Source organism: Seriola aureovittata, chromosome 2 (genome assembly GCF_021018895.1).
Source record: "Seriola aureovittata isolate HTS-2021-v1 ecotype China chromosome 2, ASM2101889v1, whole genome shotgun sequence".
In the NCBI taxonomy this organism is placed as follows: domain Eukaryota; kingdom Metazoa; phylum Chordata; class Actinopteri; order Carangiformes; family Carangidae; genus Seriola; species Seriola aureovittata.
This window is the reverse complement of record NC_079365.1, coordinates 6,928,568-6,947,726: the sequence shown is the minus strand read 5'-3', so window position 1 is coordinate 6,947,726 and position 19,159 is coordinate 6,928,568. Positions and strand designations below refer to the sequence as shown.

The 19,159-nt window shown below is 44.5% G+C and overlaps 1 protein-coding gene across 4 annotated transcripts in view; it reads right to left on the bottom strand.

Annotated features, from left to right (window-relative positions):
- Positions 1-19,159, bottom strand: part of sema3fb (sema domain, immunoglobulin domain (Ig), short basic domain, secreted, (semaphorin) 3Fb) — a 60,533-nt gene that overhangs the window by 13,276 nt on the left and 28,098 nt on the right. For 2 of the 4 annotated variants that reach the window (XM_056401318.1, XM_056401310.1), the window contains exons 3-10: positions 10,038-10,198; positions 9,657-9,719; positions 9,026-9,145; positions 7,574-7,663; positions 5,790-5,883; positions 2,602-2,721; positions 2,263-2,402; positions 997-1,111 (exon numbers count right to left, since the gene is read on the bottom strand). In XM_056401318.1, the coding sequence (XP_056257293.1) occupies positions 997-1,111; positions 2,263-2,402; positions 2,602-2,721; positions 5,790-5,883; positions 7,574-7,663; positions 9,026-9,145; positions 9,657-9,719; positions 10,038-10,198 (903 nt within the window). The remainder of the gene's footprint in view (positions 1-996; positions 1,112-2,262; positions 2,403-2,601; positions 2,722-5,789; positions 5,884-7,573; positions 7,664-9,025; positions 9,146-9,656; positions 9,720-10,037; positions 10,199-19,159) is intronic. The other 2 variants (XM_056401336.1, XM_056401328.1) reach the window with 1 other exon arrangement.

The following is a 19,159-nucleotide window of genomic DNA, read 5'->3' as shown; positions in this document are numbered from 1 at the left end:
GTGTCATTCACATTACAGCATGCCGTAATGCTGGGCCATGTGATGGGAGTGGGTTGCCATATGGGCGAAGAACTGAGCTCTGGTGTGTGTGTGTGTGTGTGTGTGTGTGAGTGTCTGTGTGTGTATAGTACACCCTTGGCAGGTGCTGTAGTAGAAACATCAGACCCTGCAGTGGACTGTTCTCTACTTAATATTTCAGATGTGATCATACATGACAGGAACCTGAAAATGAATATGTCTGAGATAAATCCAGTCGTGTCATTTTTGTACCTTTTCTTTGCCATTCGATACCGACTGTCAAAATGATTAACGACACAAAGAAGAGATTTGGTTTCTTTTAAAAAACAGGGTGGAACAAAAGGTCCTGGCTAAGGATGTATTAATAATACTAATAATAATATTAATCCTATAGAAAAAGTGGTATTTCTTTGTTAAAAAAATGTACTACTTCACTGATTGACATAATCATTTCCATTTATCCATTTATAACATAACATAATATTGATCTCATGAAATAAGGTGTTAAGAGCTGAAAAAAGTAGTCCATTAGTGGATATACAGAAAAAACAATTGGAAACTGGTTTGATAATCAATAGCATGTATAGGTATTTTATTTGCAAAAATACCAATGATTCTCTTGTTCTAGCTTCTCCAATGTCAGGATTTGAGGCTTCTCCTTGTATATGTTATATGATAGTAAACTAAATCTGTTTGGGTTTTGGACTTTTTTACCTTTTTCTGACATTTTATAGAAATCAATGTTTTTGAAATCAATTGTTTGTTGCAGCCCTTGATGTGTTTGATGTAATCTGTCAGAAGAAGAAAAATCCAAGAAAAAGACATCACAGTGCTGACAGCATGTCTGATTGACAAGGAAGTCAATACACACACACACACACACACACACCCACACCAGGTGACCCACCCATCACCCTTTCAGCTGAAAACAGTTAGAGGAACCACAGCATGATCTGGTCCGAAGGGTTTTGTACTCACGGAGCTCGTCGAAGTGCGTCTCCATGCCGTCGGCCCCGGGCACCGAGCAGATGAGCCTGGCCTTCAGGAAGGTGCTCCACTTGTTGACCAGACAGCAGTGGCCCCCGTCATCATTCTGTATTTGAAAGGGTGGAGTAGACACAGAACAGTTTCTCCATCACTCGCTCATACTCACATCCTCCTCTGTCCTCCTACTGAAAAAAAACCCAGGTGGAGCCACCCACACACACACACACACACGCACACACACTATACATGTTGGTTTGCAAAACCGGGAAGCTAAAAGGAGGGAGGGGGGATGAGATGGTAAACACTGTCTCCTCCTATTTAGACACATCCATCTGTGCTGGAGCGAGGCCAGAATCCATCCCAGTAAGAAAGAGCTGAGACCAGTATGTGCTTCCAGAGCCACCATCTTCAGAGAATGTCACACTTTGATGAGAAATCACATATATTTTTATATTTCAATTTAAAAGGGAGGGAGGTTGTGCACTTTTGGGAGTGGAAGTGTTTCCATACTTTGCAGTGTAATTACAGTACGGCTGAGTGTGTTTCAGGGTGCAGAGAATGGCAGTAAGAGTATCCAGATGTGTGGCGAAGTAAGAATGACGGGCCCGGGTCTCTGGAGGCCGAGGCCGAGCCCGCTGAGAGAGGGATGAGTGTTTGTGTGCCGGGTCAGCGCCTGACCCCCTCAAATAAATACAACGGTGAACAGCTGAGGCGACGAGCACACGTACGGCACATTTTCTCACTCATACCCGTACTCATATACCCACTGTAATGTTCACACATGCACGCACGCCTTCTCCTACAGCGCACACACGCTCGGCTCAGAAAGACGCCCCGCAAGCTTGAGCTCTGAGACATTTTGTTGCTCGCTTTGTATTCCTACGGCACACAGGCCTTTGTGGAGGGCGTCTACTTCAACAGGACTTAAAAAAGGGGCAGCGAGTTTTTCTCTTCTCTGTACACTAAAAGCTTCAAGTGTTTTAGGGCTACCAGGGAGAAGAGGTCAGGAGATCACGGGGTCAGAGCTCAGAGGGCAACCTCACAGACAGAGGGATGCATTGTAGACAGGAGGGTTAAAGACACATGTGGATTCCAGCACATCAGCGTTGGCCAAATACTTGTCCCGCGCCCCGTAAACATTCAAACGCAGTGGGTGACTCGCCTCAGGAGACTCCAGCCTGTTTTCCATATCGATGCAGGTTTTCTTTTCATTATGTTTACACCCTAAAATAAACACACTCCTCAATGTGTACACACCAGGCAGATGCGTCCTATGCGGGACTGGGTCACAGGACTCTGGCCCATCTCGGAGGACTTCTCCCGGAAGAAGAAATACAGCTTGTCGTCATTTCTCTCCGCGCTGTCGGGGATGAGGTGAACGCGGATGAAAGTGGGGTCTGTGGGGAGCAGAAATCATGAATAAACTGTCAGCACTTCCTGTTTTACTCTAAACACATGCGTGCACCAGGATCTTTCCTTGTCAGCTATGCATTTTGAGCCGTGTTTGGATTATATATTATAAAGTCATGCAAGAAAAATATGTATAAACTGGATGAAGGCCCTATGTATCGTTTACAGGCTAAATAGCACATTTACCATTCAGCCATCTGGAGTTATACTGATCTGTTCGCATGGCAGTCTTTGTCCCCAAAGTACGGAAAATGGCAGAGTCTGTTCCCATAAAGTCAACATAGACCCCAGCATACAGTTCACCATCTGAGAAAGAGAGAAAACAGCTCAGTTTAGCGAAATTCCTTGAGTCTGACATTTCTCCAACGCCACCCTTGACACTAAATACCAAAGGTTTTGTTTCAAAAAGTATATTTAGAGCCGAATATCACAGGACTCTTCATTCCATTAAAAAAACATCATCATTTACACATTAGCCTTCATTTAGACACGCAGTGGTCAGGATTATTATTTTCATCTCCTTATTCATAATTAACATTCTCATAATTTATAACACTTTAGTTTCCTTAAATTTCCTACAAAAGAACTGAGATTTAATTTTAATAACGTTTTCTGGAAAGGACCATGTTGGGAAACTACTGGGAAATTGGAAACTGTGTTTATTTGACTATTTGCTAAGGCCTGCTCCTGTTCATTACTGTTACTACACCTGTCCGTCTTTTCCTTCTTCCTATTCTACCACAGCGCATGATTAGTAAACTAATGCAAGCTCCTCATTTCAATCAAACAAATTATTACCTGTAAATAGCTAGCGGAGATGAAAAAAGTATGGAAGTCTGTTTCCTGCCAACATTTTAATGTTTCAATCTAACTCATTTTAAAACGAGAAGCCTGCACACAATGTGCAACATGTAATATGGAAGGTAAAAAGTCACTAAGTGATGATTCATGGAAATAAAGAACAACATTGTTCATGTATTTCATGATAGAAATACCACTGTTAGCACGGTACAAATAATAATAATAATAATAATAATAATAATAAATATAATCCTAATAAATTATAATAGTAAAGTTGTGATTTAACTGTTGTTCAAGCAATAATGTCAAACAGCGATTTACAAAATAAAGTATTTGATTATGAGGATTAACCAAGTCCAATATTCCAGTCCTGAACAAATAACTTTTATAATGTGACCTGTAACCTGTCCACATAATGTAGTTAACTAATAACATGCCCTTTACCTTAAATAAATAGAAATAACATTAAGTTACTTAAGTGCAGGAAGTAAGCCAGTTAGCCAGACAAGCTTACATTCATGGCTTCTGTAAGAGCAGATAAACACACTGCTTAATCATCCCTAACACTTCCTTAATTCCATTTAATAATGGCAGGACCTTCTTTTACTAAGTTTTACCTAAGTTTTAATCAGTGCACAGCAGGTGAGCTGAGTAAAACATTGACATTTTGTTGTAGTTGTCACTGCAGACAAGAATTAGGCCTCAATTTAACAAATACAGACAATTAAGTTTTCAATAATGAATGAATGTTTTCTGGGATTAAAGATGATCTCTGTTACTTTCTCCTGTCATTAAGAGTTTAGCATTTCTTTCAAGGAACTTCCTGTGGAAACTTTGACAACTGCTAGTAAACATCTGCTGACTATATAACCACTTAATCATTTTCTGGCTCTTCATTTGGTTCTAGCCTTAAAAAATAAAATAAGTGCAGTACGTTGACTGCCTCCCTTTATTTTCCTTGTACTCAGTCTCCTTTTACATTGTTCTTTCTTTGAAACTATCATTAAAAACTTAGAGGAGATGGAAAATATATCATTACAGAACCCAGCGGTCACACAGCCCTCACGTGCACTCCATAAACACATAAAATATGAGCACATCCATGTGTGCAGACTGACAAATGTACACAACAGCCTTGTTAAGCCACAGGAAGGCAAGGTGTTGGTGCTCCAGCTGCTGTCAGGGCCCCACTGGAGAGCAGGTGTGACTGTCAGAGCTCTTAGGATGGAGTACAGAGACAGCAGGAGGTAGAGCAGAGGAAACAAAAAACACTGTCCTACCACCATTATATTCAATGTCATGGTCCTCGGCAGAGCTACATGGAGATTGATGACACATCATTAAAATGTCCATGGATGATGGGATGTCTAATGTGGTGGAGAGCTGAGCAGTAAGTGGTCAGTGGTAAATCTATTGCTGTGGTACAGGGTTCTTAATCCCTATCAACACTAACAACAGCGTCCCTTGTACGATGCTAACTGGTGGAGGTGGGAGTTAAATCCATCTTGGATGACAGCACTGGTTCCATACTGGTCAGCTGGCACTGTGCTAATGTGGGAAAGCAGTGCCAGTGATTTACACCCGCTGTCTCACCCCGCAGAGAGATCGGCTTTCACTGGTGGCAACTGTGGGGTCTGGACCTGACTGAGTGACCTTGGGCAAAGGGACAGAGGACACTGACTTCATGAGTACTACAGCAGATGATAAGTTACAGTTTCCAGACTGGGCCTTGTTACATGTTATTTTACTGAGTCATGATGGATAGATACTGAGTGAAAATGGAGATATACAGAGGTGTTACTCAATTAAAGTAGATCACCTGAATTATTTTTGATATTTTGGTCCATTGACTTTCCTTGAATATCACAGGCTTCCAGAGAAGCTTCAGTGCTGCTTAGATTCTCCAAATCTGTGTAAGTGGTGGGATGACTGATGATGATGGTGGTGAGGAGTGTTGTCTAACACGTCAGTTCAAAATCTCAACTGGGTTGAGATATGGTAATGGCCTTTAATGGAACTATCTACATTTGTTATGTTTCTCTACTCATTTATTCAGGTTTTTCCTTTAATCATGATGATTCGTAAGTATGTGATTGACCATTAAAATGTGAAAATACTCAATACTCAATGGGAAATAAGACTGTGTGAACCCTGGTAAATATGGGAATAAAGAATTTTTGTTTTATCTATAAATAGTGACATAATCACTAAAAAGCTTTTCCCAAATATTTTGATTGCAAGCCATTAATTCCCCTGTGAATGATTCACATATTAATAGGCACATGTTATTCTGCTACACCCTAACAAGGAAGAATTCCTTAGGATTTAATGATTAGGCTGATTAGACTAAGCAGCTCACTGTGGGAAATCGGCGCAGAATGAAAGAGGACGCTTGGCTTGACCTTTCTGGACAAAAAAAATATAAATTATAAGCAGGGTGCAAGGGTCATATAAAAAAACGGGAGATAAAAGATGAAGAATCCATATGGGATGAGACCGCCGTTGCCTATGAAGACCTAAAATGAGCTGGGCTGGACTGTGTCCTCAAGTGACCAAACCCAGACGATACTCACTGATCAAAGCTGACACGCTGTTGAGCTTCGGGTCGTAGGAGCACTTTCCCTTCCCAGATTCCACTTTGCCTGGCTCCAGATGGAAGATTTCTTCCTAAAATGGAAAAATCATATGGAGATAGCAATAAATTCAGCACTCTTCATCTTGTCACTGTGATTCCCCTGTGTAGGCTAAATGAGCTGCCTCTGGCTCCTGTGGGACCTACACGGCCTGATGGGGGATGAAGTATTGGAATAATGAGCGTGCGTTCATACAGAAAAATACATGCGGGAAAAGCCAGGAATTCCTAATCCATCTCCATGCCACTCTACTGCGGAAAACAATGTGTTGTGGGCCGCTTCTCCTGGCATAATAAGCTGCATGCCAAATATCTCTCAGCTTCTTGGTGCCTATGGCTGTGTAGTCTTGCTGCTGACACCTGTAATCCAGCACAGTGAAAACAAGCCTGGGATGGAGGCTGGATGACTGATGCTCACAGCTCGTGGCATCGCTGCACGCAAGCACTGATAGGTGATAGGCAGGAATTTGTGCATGAGAGAAGGGGAAAATGAATCAGTGGCATGCGATGACATGTCCTGTAGCCCAGCCTCGCAGGCCGGAGCATGTCCGATCACCATTTTTCACTCCCAACGGGGACAGAGACGGAGACATCTCTGTCATTGTCCATCAGCACTAAATCGGGGGAGAGAATATGGCACTGTGCCAAACTCACCACAAAATTAAAATCACCACATGTGCAAATGCGAAGGTGCTGGCAGCTCACTCGCCAGATGTTGACGTGTAAAAAAAAGGTCACAAGCATTTATGTGTACCGGAGGGAAACTGTGCCCTGCACGTGTTTTTACAACCCTGCTGTTAAAATATGACCCTTCAGAAAAGTTGCAACATATTTAAAAAAAAAAAAAAAAATCAGTTAAAAAAAAATCAGAGAAGAAAAAAAGTTGCAACATTTTAAAAGTGTCCCACTTCACCTGAAGCTCTCACGCCCTTCAAAAGTCCCTTTCTGAGTTTCAAAGTGCTTGGAGTGATCAAACAGCGGAGACATGTTCAAGTATGTGGCTCTTTTATTTCCTTTGCTGCACAGCTAGTTGGCTACAGATGGCTGGTGTTTGCTCTGGGCTAACAGAGCCTGCTGTGGGAGTGGGTCAGATGCTGACTAGTCCTGCCGCCTCTGTGGGAGCGACTGCACCACATTCCTACAGAAGGTGGAGGGCTCGGTGGGGTGAGGGACTGATGGGTGGGACATCCTGCATTGTCTCAGATAAGCGGGATGAATGATTAGGCTGCTTTGTTGTTCATGTCCATTCAGATATATATGCTAAATAAATAATGAATATGCCATGCGTCAAACAGGAGTGAAAGCCTGTGTAATTAAATGTGTGCCCAGCAAAAGTCAACAGAATTTTGAGAAGCCATTTCCACTTGAAAATCCCGCTCTCATGCAAAATATGGCATTTAGCACAAACGCAAAAGCACAAAAAGGACAATGATGGATAAGAAAAGGTTTCTCAGACAATGAGGCTCACACAAAGAAAATATGAGTGAAACACGTGAGAAAATGACATGTAATTAAATGCATTTCCACATGACACAAAACTGAACAGATTGTGCACGGACTGGAAAGGATGCATGCTAAATGTTACGGAGATAAAACAAACGATGGTCAAGTTAAAGATGGTGTTGACAAAAATGAGCTGAGACACAAAGACAGGGAACATGCTGCTGGTGACCACGAGCCCAGGCAGTACGCAGGGCTGCGGTGCAGACAGGGCCCACATCGCACCTTTAGTCCGAGTGTCTCGTGCACCGCGCTGGGTTCGGCTGCGCGGCTAGCCCTTCCTCTGGCCTGGGCCATCTGTAGATACATGGACGTCTAAAACAGGAGACAGCAACACAGTCTGGATGTTACGCCACTGATGACGAAGGAGTAAGGACCTTCCTCCTGACCTCCCTGCAGATCGCATGAATCTGTCCTGACTTCTACACACGGTGAGAAACTCCCCGAACCAACACTACTGAAATTAATATAATGCATAAGTGCATGAGGGAAATGGTGTGTATGCATGTGTGTGTGCAAGATTGTGTGGGGAATGTGTGTAGCTTTATTTGACCAGATGGTGGAAAAGGCAACAATAATAGTTCTGTATCCTGTGGTTGAGTCACTAAAGGCTCTCACAGTATGCTACATACGTTCCCTTCAAAGCTGCTGCCAAAGTAAAACATTCAACTGTTACAGTTTACAAACGCTACAAGACTCATACTTGAGGCTCTTGAGAACGCACCCTGTGGATATACCCTGCAGCGGTTTAATCATATGACAACAATCCATGTGAATGTTGAATTAACTATGACAAAAAAAAAAAAAGAAACTCTCCTTATGTATGTCTGGGTGTGTCTTTACAGTTTATCATTTAAATCTTTTTTTTTGCAATCATGGTCCACCCCCCCCAGCCCAGCTGAGAGAGGTGCTCGCGGGGGGACGACTCAGACCTGTCTGTTCAATGTGACGGAGAAAATAACAGCCCTCTCATTAATGGACTAGAACTGGAACATTCCACTGGCACCCCATAATGGGAGCTCCCACTTCCAATTACCCAACGTCTCACATGGTAGCGGCTGGCGGGTGGCCTGGATGGATGCATGAAGGGGCGGATGGATAGGTGAGTGAATGGATGCAAGGCCTTCGTTAGTATGGGGTCATTTAGGATCCGTGCGCAACAAGGGGCTCGTGGAAGCCGCGCTTGTGGGCGCATGTTCTCTGCGCTGTTTTGTGATCTCGAGGGGAAAGTCCAGTGGGAAATTTACTTTTTATTTATCCCTTTTTTAAAAGTCCCCTGGTCATCATTAAGGAACAAGTGTGATATTTAAAGAAGAGTGAGGTGTTAAAGGGGAGTATGGCGAGGTAGTGATGCCTGGCTTGGTTTAGGAAATTCAAGAGGTCCCATTAGAGGCTGAGACTAAACAGAACAGCTTTAACAGCTCATTGGGGACGACAGCTGTGTGCTGGTGAGGCTGTGTTGGCTGATTTGCCAGACGCAGAGGCAAGGTACCATGAGCAGGCTTAATGATGGAGGGAAATCATTGTAAAGTGAACCAAATGTAAGGTGGATGGAGAGTAAGAGCTTGGGTAAGAGAAAGAAAAAAGGAGGCCGAGCTATGCTGTTCACGATGCAGATGGAGAAAGCCGCTGAGATATCACCTTCTCCTGTACAGTGTTCAGGTCTTTGGTCCTAACCTGAGGTTTGCGTCCACGGTTGACAAAGGTACAGACTGGATTGTAAGCTCCTGTCCCACAGACGTACAGCTGAGTCCGGTTCCAGGGCTCGATCAGACGGATGAAGTTTGCACACTCCTCCTGGAAGCACAAAGACTGGAGTAAATTAAGCTGCAATAAACATCTAATAGGCGCAGTCACGGCCTTATTTTACTGGTACACCTCCTGCAGATTTACCGAACGCTAAGGCTGAGTGACTCTCATTTAAAATACACCAGTAACACTGTGCTTCTAACTATATTTGGACAATATATCAAACTATCAGCCAGTGGTGTTGTGCTTCCCACCCTGGCCTGGCACAGAGGAGGATGGTGAGATTGGCTTCTCTGCTTCCATCCATTCCTGTCTATTTGGCTAGACAGAAGGGAACCAGCGTTTTTACTGGGCCAAGTCTGAGCCCCACAGGTGAGTGCCATTCAAGCAGGTTCCTTGCATTAAAACCTAAAGGCGCGATGGAGGTAGCTGTATGCTTTGAATGCAACGCTTTTGAAAAACTATATATTTTATTTTTTTCAAGCTATCAAGTTGATGGATATCATCTCAGCTGAACAACCCTGCTGAGGCTGCGCACGCTGTCAGCACGCGTACTTACATTGGCGTCCTTCCCACTCACAAGGCACTCCATCCTTCTTCGTTCGGACACTGGCCAGTGGATCTGCGAGGGCGGGAAACGTAGGACGTTTTATAGTTACAATCCAAACTCTATTTACCAGATTTAGGAGGTTAAATTGCAAATGGAAATCCACCCAGGCTAATATTAGTCCTGTTAGGATTGTCATAACCCAATTACACTTTTAATGACAACAAAAACTAAATGTGAGCTAACCAAAATGGCTGCTGTCTATGGGGCAAAAGAACAGAACATTTTGCCCTGGGGGCAGCTGCTGTAAGCACTGATCCCAGTGTAACAGCCCATTTAAGAGGCCAGAGGAGTTTGAGTTAAGAAGGGGGGGGAAGTGGGAATGGGTCTTACGATATGTGGGTCCTTGTTGATGTCATGGAGATCCAGGGACAGGATGTGGTCCTTGCTGCCAACATACATGCGGTCGTGGTCTTCGTCCATACGCAGGATCCGGTAGTCGGACGTGTTGAGGAGGTAGGCGAAGTGATGAGCGGTACCGGTGGATCTCAGCTCTGTTTGGAGACAGGAATATATCCATTAATGACAGCTGTGGTGCACACGCATATTTTCGCCCACATATGCATGCGCAACTGACACATTCCTCATGCCACTCCTGCATGCCCGTGTGGAGTTATCTGATGGTTTTCCACCAACACTGTTGTAACTTAACACCGCACATTAGAGACAAGTGCTACTGAGTGTCTGTCACGCTGTGTTGATGTCTTAATACCGCCTGAGTGGATCAGAAGATCTAGAGAGTCTCTCATCATCGTCTGTCTGTGACTTCCAGGCAGAAAAAAAGTTTGACAGTTAGATATGATGTTTACTGTTTTGGGTAAAGTGGATTTACTGAGGTAGACTTAAACTCTTGCATCCCTGTTTGGACGCCACTCTCTGAAGGTCAGAGGAGTACGCGCCTTTGGTATCACAATGCAGTCAACACGTCCCCTCATGTCGAGAGTAACCCTATCTTCCTCCTGCTCTGTGTTGGAGTGTTTGTTTGATATGTTCTTCTTGGTTCAGCGACTGTGTACAGGCAGGGCAGAGAGGCCACCGCTAAGACAGCACAGGCCCCATGCCACGCCATAGACAAACACACTCCCCCACTATCTATAGGGAAGAGGCATTAGAGGGTGGCATTCACATACACTGAGGTTTCAGCAGGAAAGTCCCTGTTTCACTGTTTAGCTTTATTCTACGACCAGCAGACCACCACAGAGAGCTGAAACAGGGAACCACACTTTGAGCTTTGTGTTGATTTAGCAGCCAAAATGTGGTGGAGAGAAACCAGAGGATAAACTGTCAGAAACAGTTTGTTTTGACTGTTTACATTTGACATATCAGAACAAAGGTGTGCCAGTGTATGATTAAAAGGAAGGAAGTGTGAAACGTCGTCAACGTGGGAGGTGTCGGGACTTCAAAATCAACACCCGAGACTTTTAAAAATAAGACGAAATGTTTCGGACGGTTGACAAACAGCCATATGTTTTGCAAGCTCTGCATGTGCGGTCATATTCAGTGTGTTTGAAGTGACTGGGAAACATTCCTGCGAGGTTGTCAGGTGGTTCTGAGGAAGAGGTCTGGACACCAAAGCATGCAAAGCCATCAACATGTCCACCATTGGGCCTTAAAATAGAGACCTTTTTAAACAGTCTCCCTATGGAATCTGATATTACCAGTCTTTCCAGCCAGATCTAAATTTAACGCGGGGTTACGTCAATAAGCAAAGATTAATAGCATTAGATTTGCTATATTTGTACAGTTTGATTTAATAACTGTGCCCACCGAAGGAATGTTTACAGGTCAGCAGAGTGATTGACAGCTGTCAGAGCCCAGCGCAGAGGAGCGGCAACATGTGGTCGGAGCCTGTGATTATTTTTGTTGGAGACTTAAGTTGAATGATGAGTCCCAATACACTCTAGCTGTGTTTATGTGTGTGTGGGGATAGAGTGAAACACACAGGACCGGATAAGAATGAGTTGTGCACACACACACACACACACACACACACACATTCCGAGGGCCGGTCAAAGCCCTTCCTGAAGCAGGTTGTCAGCGACTCCTCAGTGTGTGTTTGTTGTCGGAGAGAGAGGCTGGATGGGACCGTCTGTCAGCTGAGGAGGGAATGTGAACAGTGCATAGCAACAGCAAACCCCATACAGAGCTGCACGTTAAGAAACAAACATATGTAATCTAATCTCACAATCATCTGATAATGCACACACAGTCTGGTGTGGATGTACTCCACAGCTTGTCCAAATTCTACATCACCGCAAAAACATGGCTCACTGTAATGAACTCTTAATGGCACGTCTTTCCTCGCACTTATCCACCATATCTAATTGTGATGTAGGCTACATCACAAGAGAGCTACGCCTGTTAGATGATGGTGTGGTTGAAGAAATCACACCTGCAGAATTCCCCTTGCTCTTTCATTACGACTGGATGAATCAGAGCTCAAGTATCTTAAACCATTTAAGACTCTTCAGGGCTCTGTAGAGGCACTGCTGCACAGGATTTACATCTGGAGCCCAAGCCAAAGCCTAAATGCCACTGGGCCTTCTGACACCATAAGTATGAAACTGCTGAAATGAAAAATAAAAGACTTAAGGCGTTCCACCGTCTCTACATCATTCCCTATTCTGTCAGCCTTTCTCATCTCGGACCCAAAGTCAACCTTCGCCTCAGGCAGGGGCACATGGCTTTGTGCTCATATGAAATGTTGATGGAGGGATGTATAACAGCAGCAGACTGAGCTCTACGCTGCTCTGGAGGTCAGGCTGTCTGTGGAAAACAAGCCCAGCAGGTCCCTGGACTGAGGCTGCTGCCAGGCAAACACCGGGCCACAGTCAGAGAGACTGAGCTGCTCAAAGATGATGCTGAGGAGAGGCTCTTGTGGCATCTATGTAGAGAAGATAAAGAGCAATTTGTAGGATTGTGTTAAAGTGTTAAAGCAATTCCCAGAAGGAGGCTTTTGCTAAGCTACTTTTACTAAGTTTCAAATGAGCAAAAACAAAGGTTGGTTAAATTTGAAAAAGATCCCTACACTACATGCTACAAACTCGCTGCGGGAGATTACGTTTTCAAACAGGAAAGGCTCAGAGAGGCTGAGCTACTGTGCTCTTTGTGAGCCACATTAGGGCATGACAGCATTTTCTGCACACACAGTCTTATCCTGGAGATTTAGAGGCTGGGAGCAGTGTACAAGTGTGTGTATTAGAGCCAGACAAACTCTTAAAGTAGCCCATTACTGCGCGTACGGTTTAGGGTCACTCTGGGGGGTCTGCACACACACAGCGGCGGCTTTGTTTTCGGGACTGCACTGCACCCCGCACCCCCCCCCACCCCCCACCACAGTGGAATGGCAATGGCTCTATTAGAGGTGAAAGTAAGCCGGTGAGGGAACCTGATCCTCGCACTCAATGTCTCTGCCCTTACTCATACAGGTACTTTCATATGCGAGCACGCCCGCACTTGCACGGAAATAAGAGGCGGTCAGTGGTCAGCTTTGTCATTCATGTGCACAGCAGTGCACGTGTAAAAGTGCACAGAAAATAAAGTAATTACGTAGGAGTGGGAGCTCAGAACTCTAAGTCCACTAGTGAGAGGTGATCCGGTCCATTTTCCTCAGTCTGCTGAACTCAGACAATCCTCTCCTCTCTCCCAGCATCTCGAGGTGCTGCAGGCCGACACGGCCCGCTGCCGGTTCCCACAAGTCACCGCTCTGCTCAGGCCGCAAGGAAAGGTTTGGGCCGGTGTTTGAGGACAGGGGAGCTGAGTAAGATGAGTCCTGAACACAATCTAATTTAATGCTATTATCAGAGCCAACTGCTCAATGTTGTGTATAGCTACAGATGTTTCGGGACCTCATGAGAAACACACGAGTGGGGTTGCACTGACATGAGATCAGATTTATCGCATTACCATCAGAAGTGCCAACTGTTGCCCGAAAAAAATTTTTTACAGATAAGTTTGCTTTCGGAAATATCTCTAGTGTGTATAGTCGGGCCCACTGCCACCCTACTGACGTCAAGTGCTTTTTTTAGAAGCGGATCCTCCTTTGCTATGCTGCTATCTCACTTTGAATAGTTTTTCAATCACGTCACACATAAGAGATCCTCTGATAGAGACACGTGATATAAACTGGCTGATGAGCACAGCTGTCTAGTAGGAAGTCGGCTTGTGAACGTAGACCACGTACAGTACATCATGGACGTCTTCAAGATCCATCACAATATAAAATCAGATTGTCACATCGCCTGGCACACTTTTGGCGTACAGTACATGGCGCTTCCAGGGAATACTCACGAGACTCTCAACAGACTTAAACCGTTTAAAAAGCCCTTAATCCTCACACACACCACGCCTTAACGCATCCATCTAAAATGCTACCGGCTTGAGGTTGAGAGTTAGAGGTTAACTGTTTTATCTCTCTGCCTGCACAACTGCAAAATCTCAGCCACAAATACAGTGTCTGCATGAGAAAACACTGATTGTGTGAGCGGTGAAGTCTATCCAGTAGCACTGAGGCTGGGCCAACAGTAAAACGAGCAGCCAAATAGCAAAAAGTACACAGATGGTTTCTTTTATTTTATTGGCCTATACGTTTTTATTGCAGTGCATTCGATTCATTTCTTGAGACTGAGTTCTTCATTTGCTGTGTGAGGCTGCTTTGGTAAATGCAACACTGTCCTCGTGCAGATCTGTGCAGGAGTGTTTCATGCTTAAACCCTCAGCTGCTGCAGTGGAGCTGGTCACTGGCCTGCAGTACAATATAGTGTTTGTTCTGGGAAGTGCTGGATGTGGTCCACTATCCTATTGCAGCCCCTTCCTCAGACCATTATAAATAACAATGTATTCTTGTAAGCCTGCCTGGTTAAATGAGGTATAGTAACATGGAGGAGAAACATGCCTCACTGTCAGACTGAGCGTGCCCTCCTCCTCCTCCTGAGAGAATACTTGGCTGCTGACGGTGATCTCCGGGGCTGCAGGCCTGCATGTTATAGCATATCTCTCCATCTTAAATTAATAGCCAACGGGCCAAGTTTACTTTGGAAATATGTTTGGACAGGAAAAGTTCACTGGCACGCGGTGCACTCTCAAGATCACGTCTCCAGAAATAAGAAAGCCCGCTAGTTAATGCCGTCTTATACGCAATGGTTTCCCACCATCCTGTGACACAAGGGAAAGAGGAGACTGGATTTTATGTATCATATTCAGCTGTTAATGCATCCTCCCCTGCCGTGTGCTTCAGTAACATTAGAACTTCCTCTCATTAAGGAGCGATTACTGCAGTCAGCGTGACTTAACAGTACACAACCCACCCCGCTCATAACTTTTCCTGGCAAATTCACAAGAAGCATCGGCTGACGATTGGATCACGGAAAACTCCAGAGCGTGTGTGTGTGTTTAAACAGAACATCGTAGAGAAAAGAGAATTAAGAGGGAGTAAATATACACATCCTGGCACTTGACAGCGCAGCGCACACTCGCTACCTGACACTGATATGGGTGTTCCACCCCGTTGCATATTTCTCTGGTTTCAGATTGGGTAAATTAAAAGTGCAAGCCACTGCCAGTGACAGCGCAGAGCGTGTTGCTGCTTGAAGCCTGCATTGCTCCCTGTAGAGCACTGCTGAAGTTTAAGAGGAGGATGGGTGGGGGGGTGGTGATGGGAAGAGACAAAAGTTTGCAGTCTGTTGCTTTGACACAGAACAGGGAGGGAAGCGATGAGCAATGTGGAGCGAAGTGTGTAGCAATCACCTGCTCACTTCACGGGTCTGTGGTTTTCCCTTGTGGAACGTGCAGCTGATAATTAGAAACTGCAGCCACTGCATCAGCGCGTCCTCCTGTCAAAAGATCACAGTGAGATCAGAGTGAAGCGCCAGAGCTGCAGCACACAAGCTATGACCTATTTGACACTAAATTGAAAAATGTGGTGTTAATAGGGTTTGATTCAGTCTTCTGAGGTAGTGTAAGACGGTGACACAAATATCCCGTTAGCCCCTGGCACATTATACAAACAAGCTGCACAACCTGAGCAGTGTCCCCAGGCTGTTTCCAACCCGCCAGAAAGAGGTGTGTTAGTTCACACACACCGAAGTGGCAGGAGTGATAATTAGGGTGTTTAAGAGGGGGCGGGAGAGGTGGCATGCTCTCACACATCAAAGGCAGCACTTGTCAGGAATCCTGGCCAAATATTTTGAATGCTGTCAATGCAGGAGGAGGAAAACTCCAGTATTACTCTTCATAAGACAAACTTCATTTCAACTGCAGTGATGGAGCGCCGCACAAAACAGCCTCAGAGACTTTTCTGTGGAAAATTGCAAGGGTCGCCTAGTTGGGAGTTGGGTCAACTTTTAACAAGGTATAGTAATGAGTTGAGACACCGCAGGCGACAGAGCCGCAGGTCTAAGAGACTGACTCGACATGATAAGTCTCAGACACAAGTTTTAGTCAGTGAAATATTCAAGTGTCCATGTATGAAAGTTAGAGATTTTGTCCTTGTTGATACCTGAACCTGCGCATCAGCTGATACTGAGTACCGCTCCGATACCAGTGCGTTCAAAAAAATTAAATAAAATTACCAGCATACTACTAACCCTGTATGAGATACGGTTGCTGTCATTGTTGTCTGGCATGGCTCAGGTCAAATCTTTTGTAAAACATGAACAGATACATGAATACCATAGAATATTTATTTTATTATCTAATTTAACTGTACCATAAAAAAAAAAAATTAATAACACTTCCTACACTTTCTAACATTCCTGTCACCCCTTGAAATGAAAGCCTTGCATACTGAGCAAAATGTCCCACCAGTAAAAAGGCAATGTGCAAACAGCTGTCGTTACATTATTTATCTGAAACACCACTCTAAAACAGTGTTTGCTAGTGGCTGCACAGCGCAACTTCCTGCGTAGGCTACCGTTTTAGAGCAACAAAGAAGAATCGATTTCTTGGAAAACTGCTGCTTTGTCCGAGTGTGAAACTGTAAAGTTAACTAAAAATGATGTGGTGTTGGCTCGGCACATTGACTTGCATTCTCGCTGGTACCCGATAACGTATTTTAGCCAGTATCGGAGGCTTTTCTGACACTAGTATTGGTATCAGAACATGATGAAGGTGTATTTATTCTCTTGCCCACAGTTTCCCTTGTTGTTTATTAGGTTTGCCAAGAAAGGTGAGATGTTCCTGAGAATCAGGGTGAGCGTGAGCATACGGACAGCTGCTGTCTGCTGTGTGATCTGGGAGAAATGTGCCAATCTGTCTTCATCCTACTGTAATGTTGCTTCAGCAGATTTCTATTTACTTTGCTACTGCAAACATGCCAATCGCTGGCACTTAGAGAATATTCTTGGCTTATCTGTGGGTGATGCTTTGGTCTGATTGCAATAAGTCTGGAAAATTACTACTTAGTTACAGCTATTTTTTTTTTTTTTTTTACCAATCAGCTCTTTAAGTTGCAACTTAAATGTTTAAATATTGACTTTCTGTGTGGTATTTAACTGTTGGGTGTAAATGAGTTTGCACCTTCCTACAAAGTGTCCAGACAAAGCTGCAAAAAAGCCCCAAAAAGTACAAGTATCTTCTTGTACACCAGCTTTTTGTGTGTACATTTCACAAAACGCGACGATTTTTCAGATGAGTTCTTTGTATACAGTTAGTTTACGAGAAAAGTCAGAGGTTTCACTGAATCTACACAGTAGGAATGGAGTTGGCTTATATCCAGATGCCTCTATCTGAGAGCAGCTGTGGTTCTCCCTCTTATCTTAATCTAGCACAACTTTCTAACAGTGATTTCCTGTATCTGCAGGATAAGGAAGTGCCGGGTATAGGGGCAATCACTGAGCTCACAAACATGAAGATGGAGATTAAAGAACCCCGTCCTGCATTTGGACAAGTGTGTGGCCGCTGGAAGGCTGAACTGGCACCTGCGCTGCTATCTTGTTAGCAGAGTCACTCCTAATCAGTGCCTCTCCGGGCCCACAGTGCCTTCCCTCACCCTCCTTCAACAGCCTCTTTCAACACAACTTGTCTTCATGTCAAACATTTACATGAGTTATTTGGGTTTGTGTAAGCTGCACGCTTCAAAGCCAGCAGAGAAGTGACACAGTTGTTAAAGAATGCCTGTGTGATTACTGGATGGTGGGTATGAGGTTCGCTGTGCCGCTAAATGAGAAGGAACGATAACAGCATGCGAACGCAGCAGCTGCTCGCCTCGGCTTAGTCGCTCTGTGGGACGGAGGATAATAAAAGCGGTCAGCGGCTTGGGCCACTGTGTCACATCAGATAGGACGCGTCATTCAGCAGATAACAAATACGCAAGGGCGTTGGATCCAGAGATATGATCTGACCCAGTGCTAAACTTTTGTTATGTGCTCTCGGAGACGTGGTCAAGCTTCGCTGCGTCCTCTGTGTGTGTCTCTGCCTGTTGGCGGAGAGCTGGGCTCTGCAGCTTGCTGCTAGGAGAGAAAACACAGACATAACAGCACGCCTGTGCAAACACCTGCCTCATGCGCACAAAGCATCAACACAAGCAACTTCTTTCACTATTTCAAACTTTGAAAGTTAACCTGCCAGGGATCGTCACCTCTTGTAAGTACTAGTCATTATCATCTCTCTAAGTTGATTACTGTGAGTGCAGTCACAAATGTATGCTTGAAACAAACTATTACATGAGATGTGGCCGACTGAACCTCAAGGCAGAAGTTCTGAATGGCTGGATTTAAAGGTGGGGAGAAAAGCCTGTTGTCATGGAGATGTGATTCCTGTTTAAATGGGGATAACGCCGTACACTTATGGACATGGTCTGAGTTTAAATCTTGTGGGGTTTTTTTTTTTGTTCTTACCTCTGCAGCCAAGTCCGAGGTCACAATTTCTGAGCACTGGTTTTGGAGAGTTACAAAAATGTATTCAATTCCAGTGAGCGTGTGTGTGTGTGTGTGTGGGGGGGGGGTGGGGGGGTGGGGGGGGTTTAGACATTCTTTGACCATCCGACAGGGCGACACACACTGAAGCCTCCAGGCAAACACTGCACAGACTCTATCCTTGTTTGTGGTTTCTTCTCAGCCACGGCAGATGAAGGTCTACACTTCTAAAGACTCCCACTTGAGATTTTTCTGCTAAGTCATCTAATTTATGGTTGCAAACTGTGTTTTTATTTCGTAAATTAAAAGGCTGTGATAGGTCAGTCACACTGCATACCTTGCACTTTGCAAATAATAAATGAATCACTGATGAACAGGAGTACGATAACCATGATCAAATGTGCTTCCCCTGTGTGACACAACATCAAATTCAGATTGTGAAAAAAGAATGAAACCTCACAAACAGCCCTTCAGTGACTTTGATGGGTCTCCCTGCAGGGCTTCACCACAGGAAAGTGCAGCGACCTGGCTGGTCATGGTAAGATGTTTGTATTCTGTTTGCTGTGAGCAGCCTCATCGGGGAGAAGGCATGACCCTCTCTTG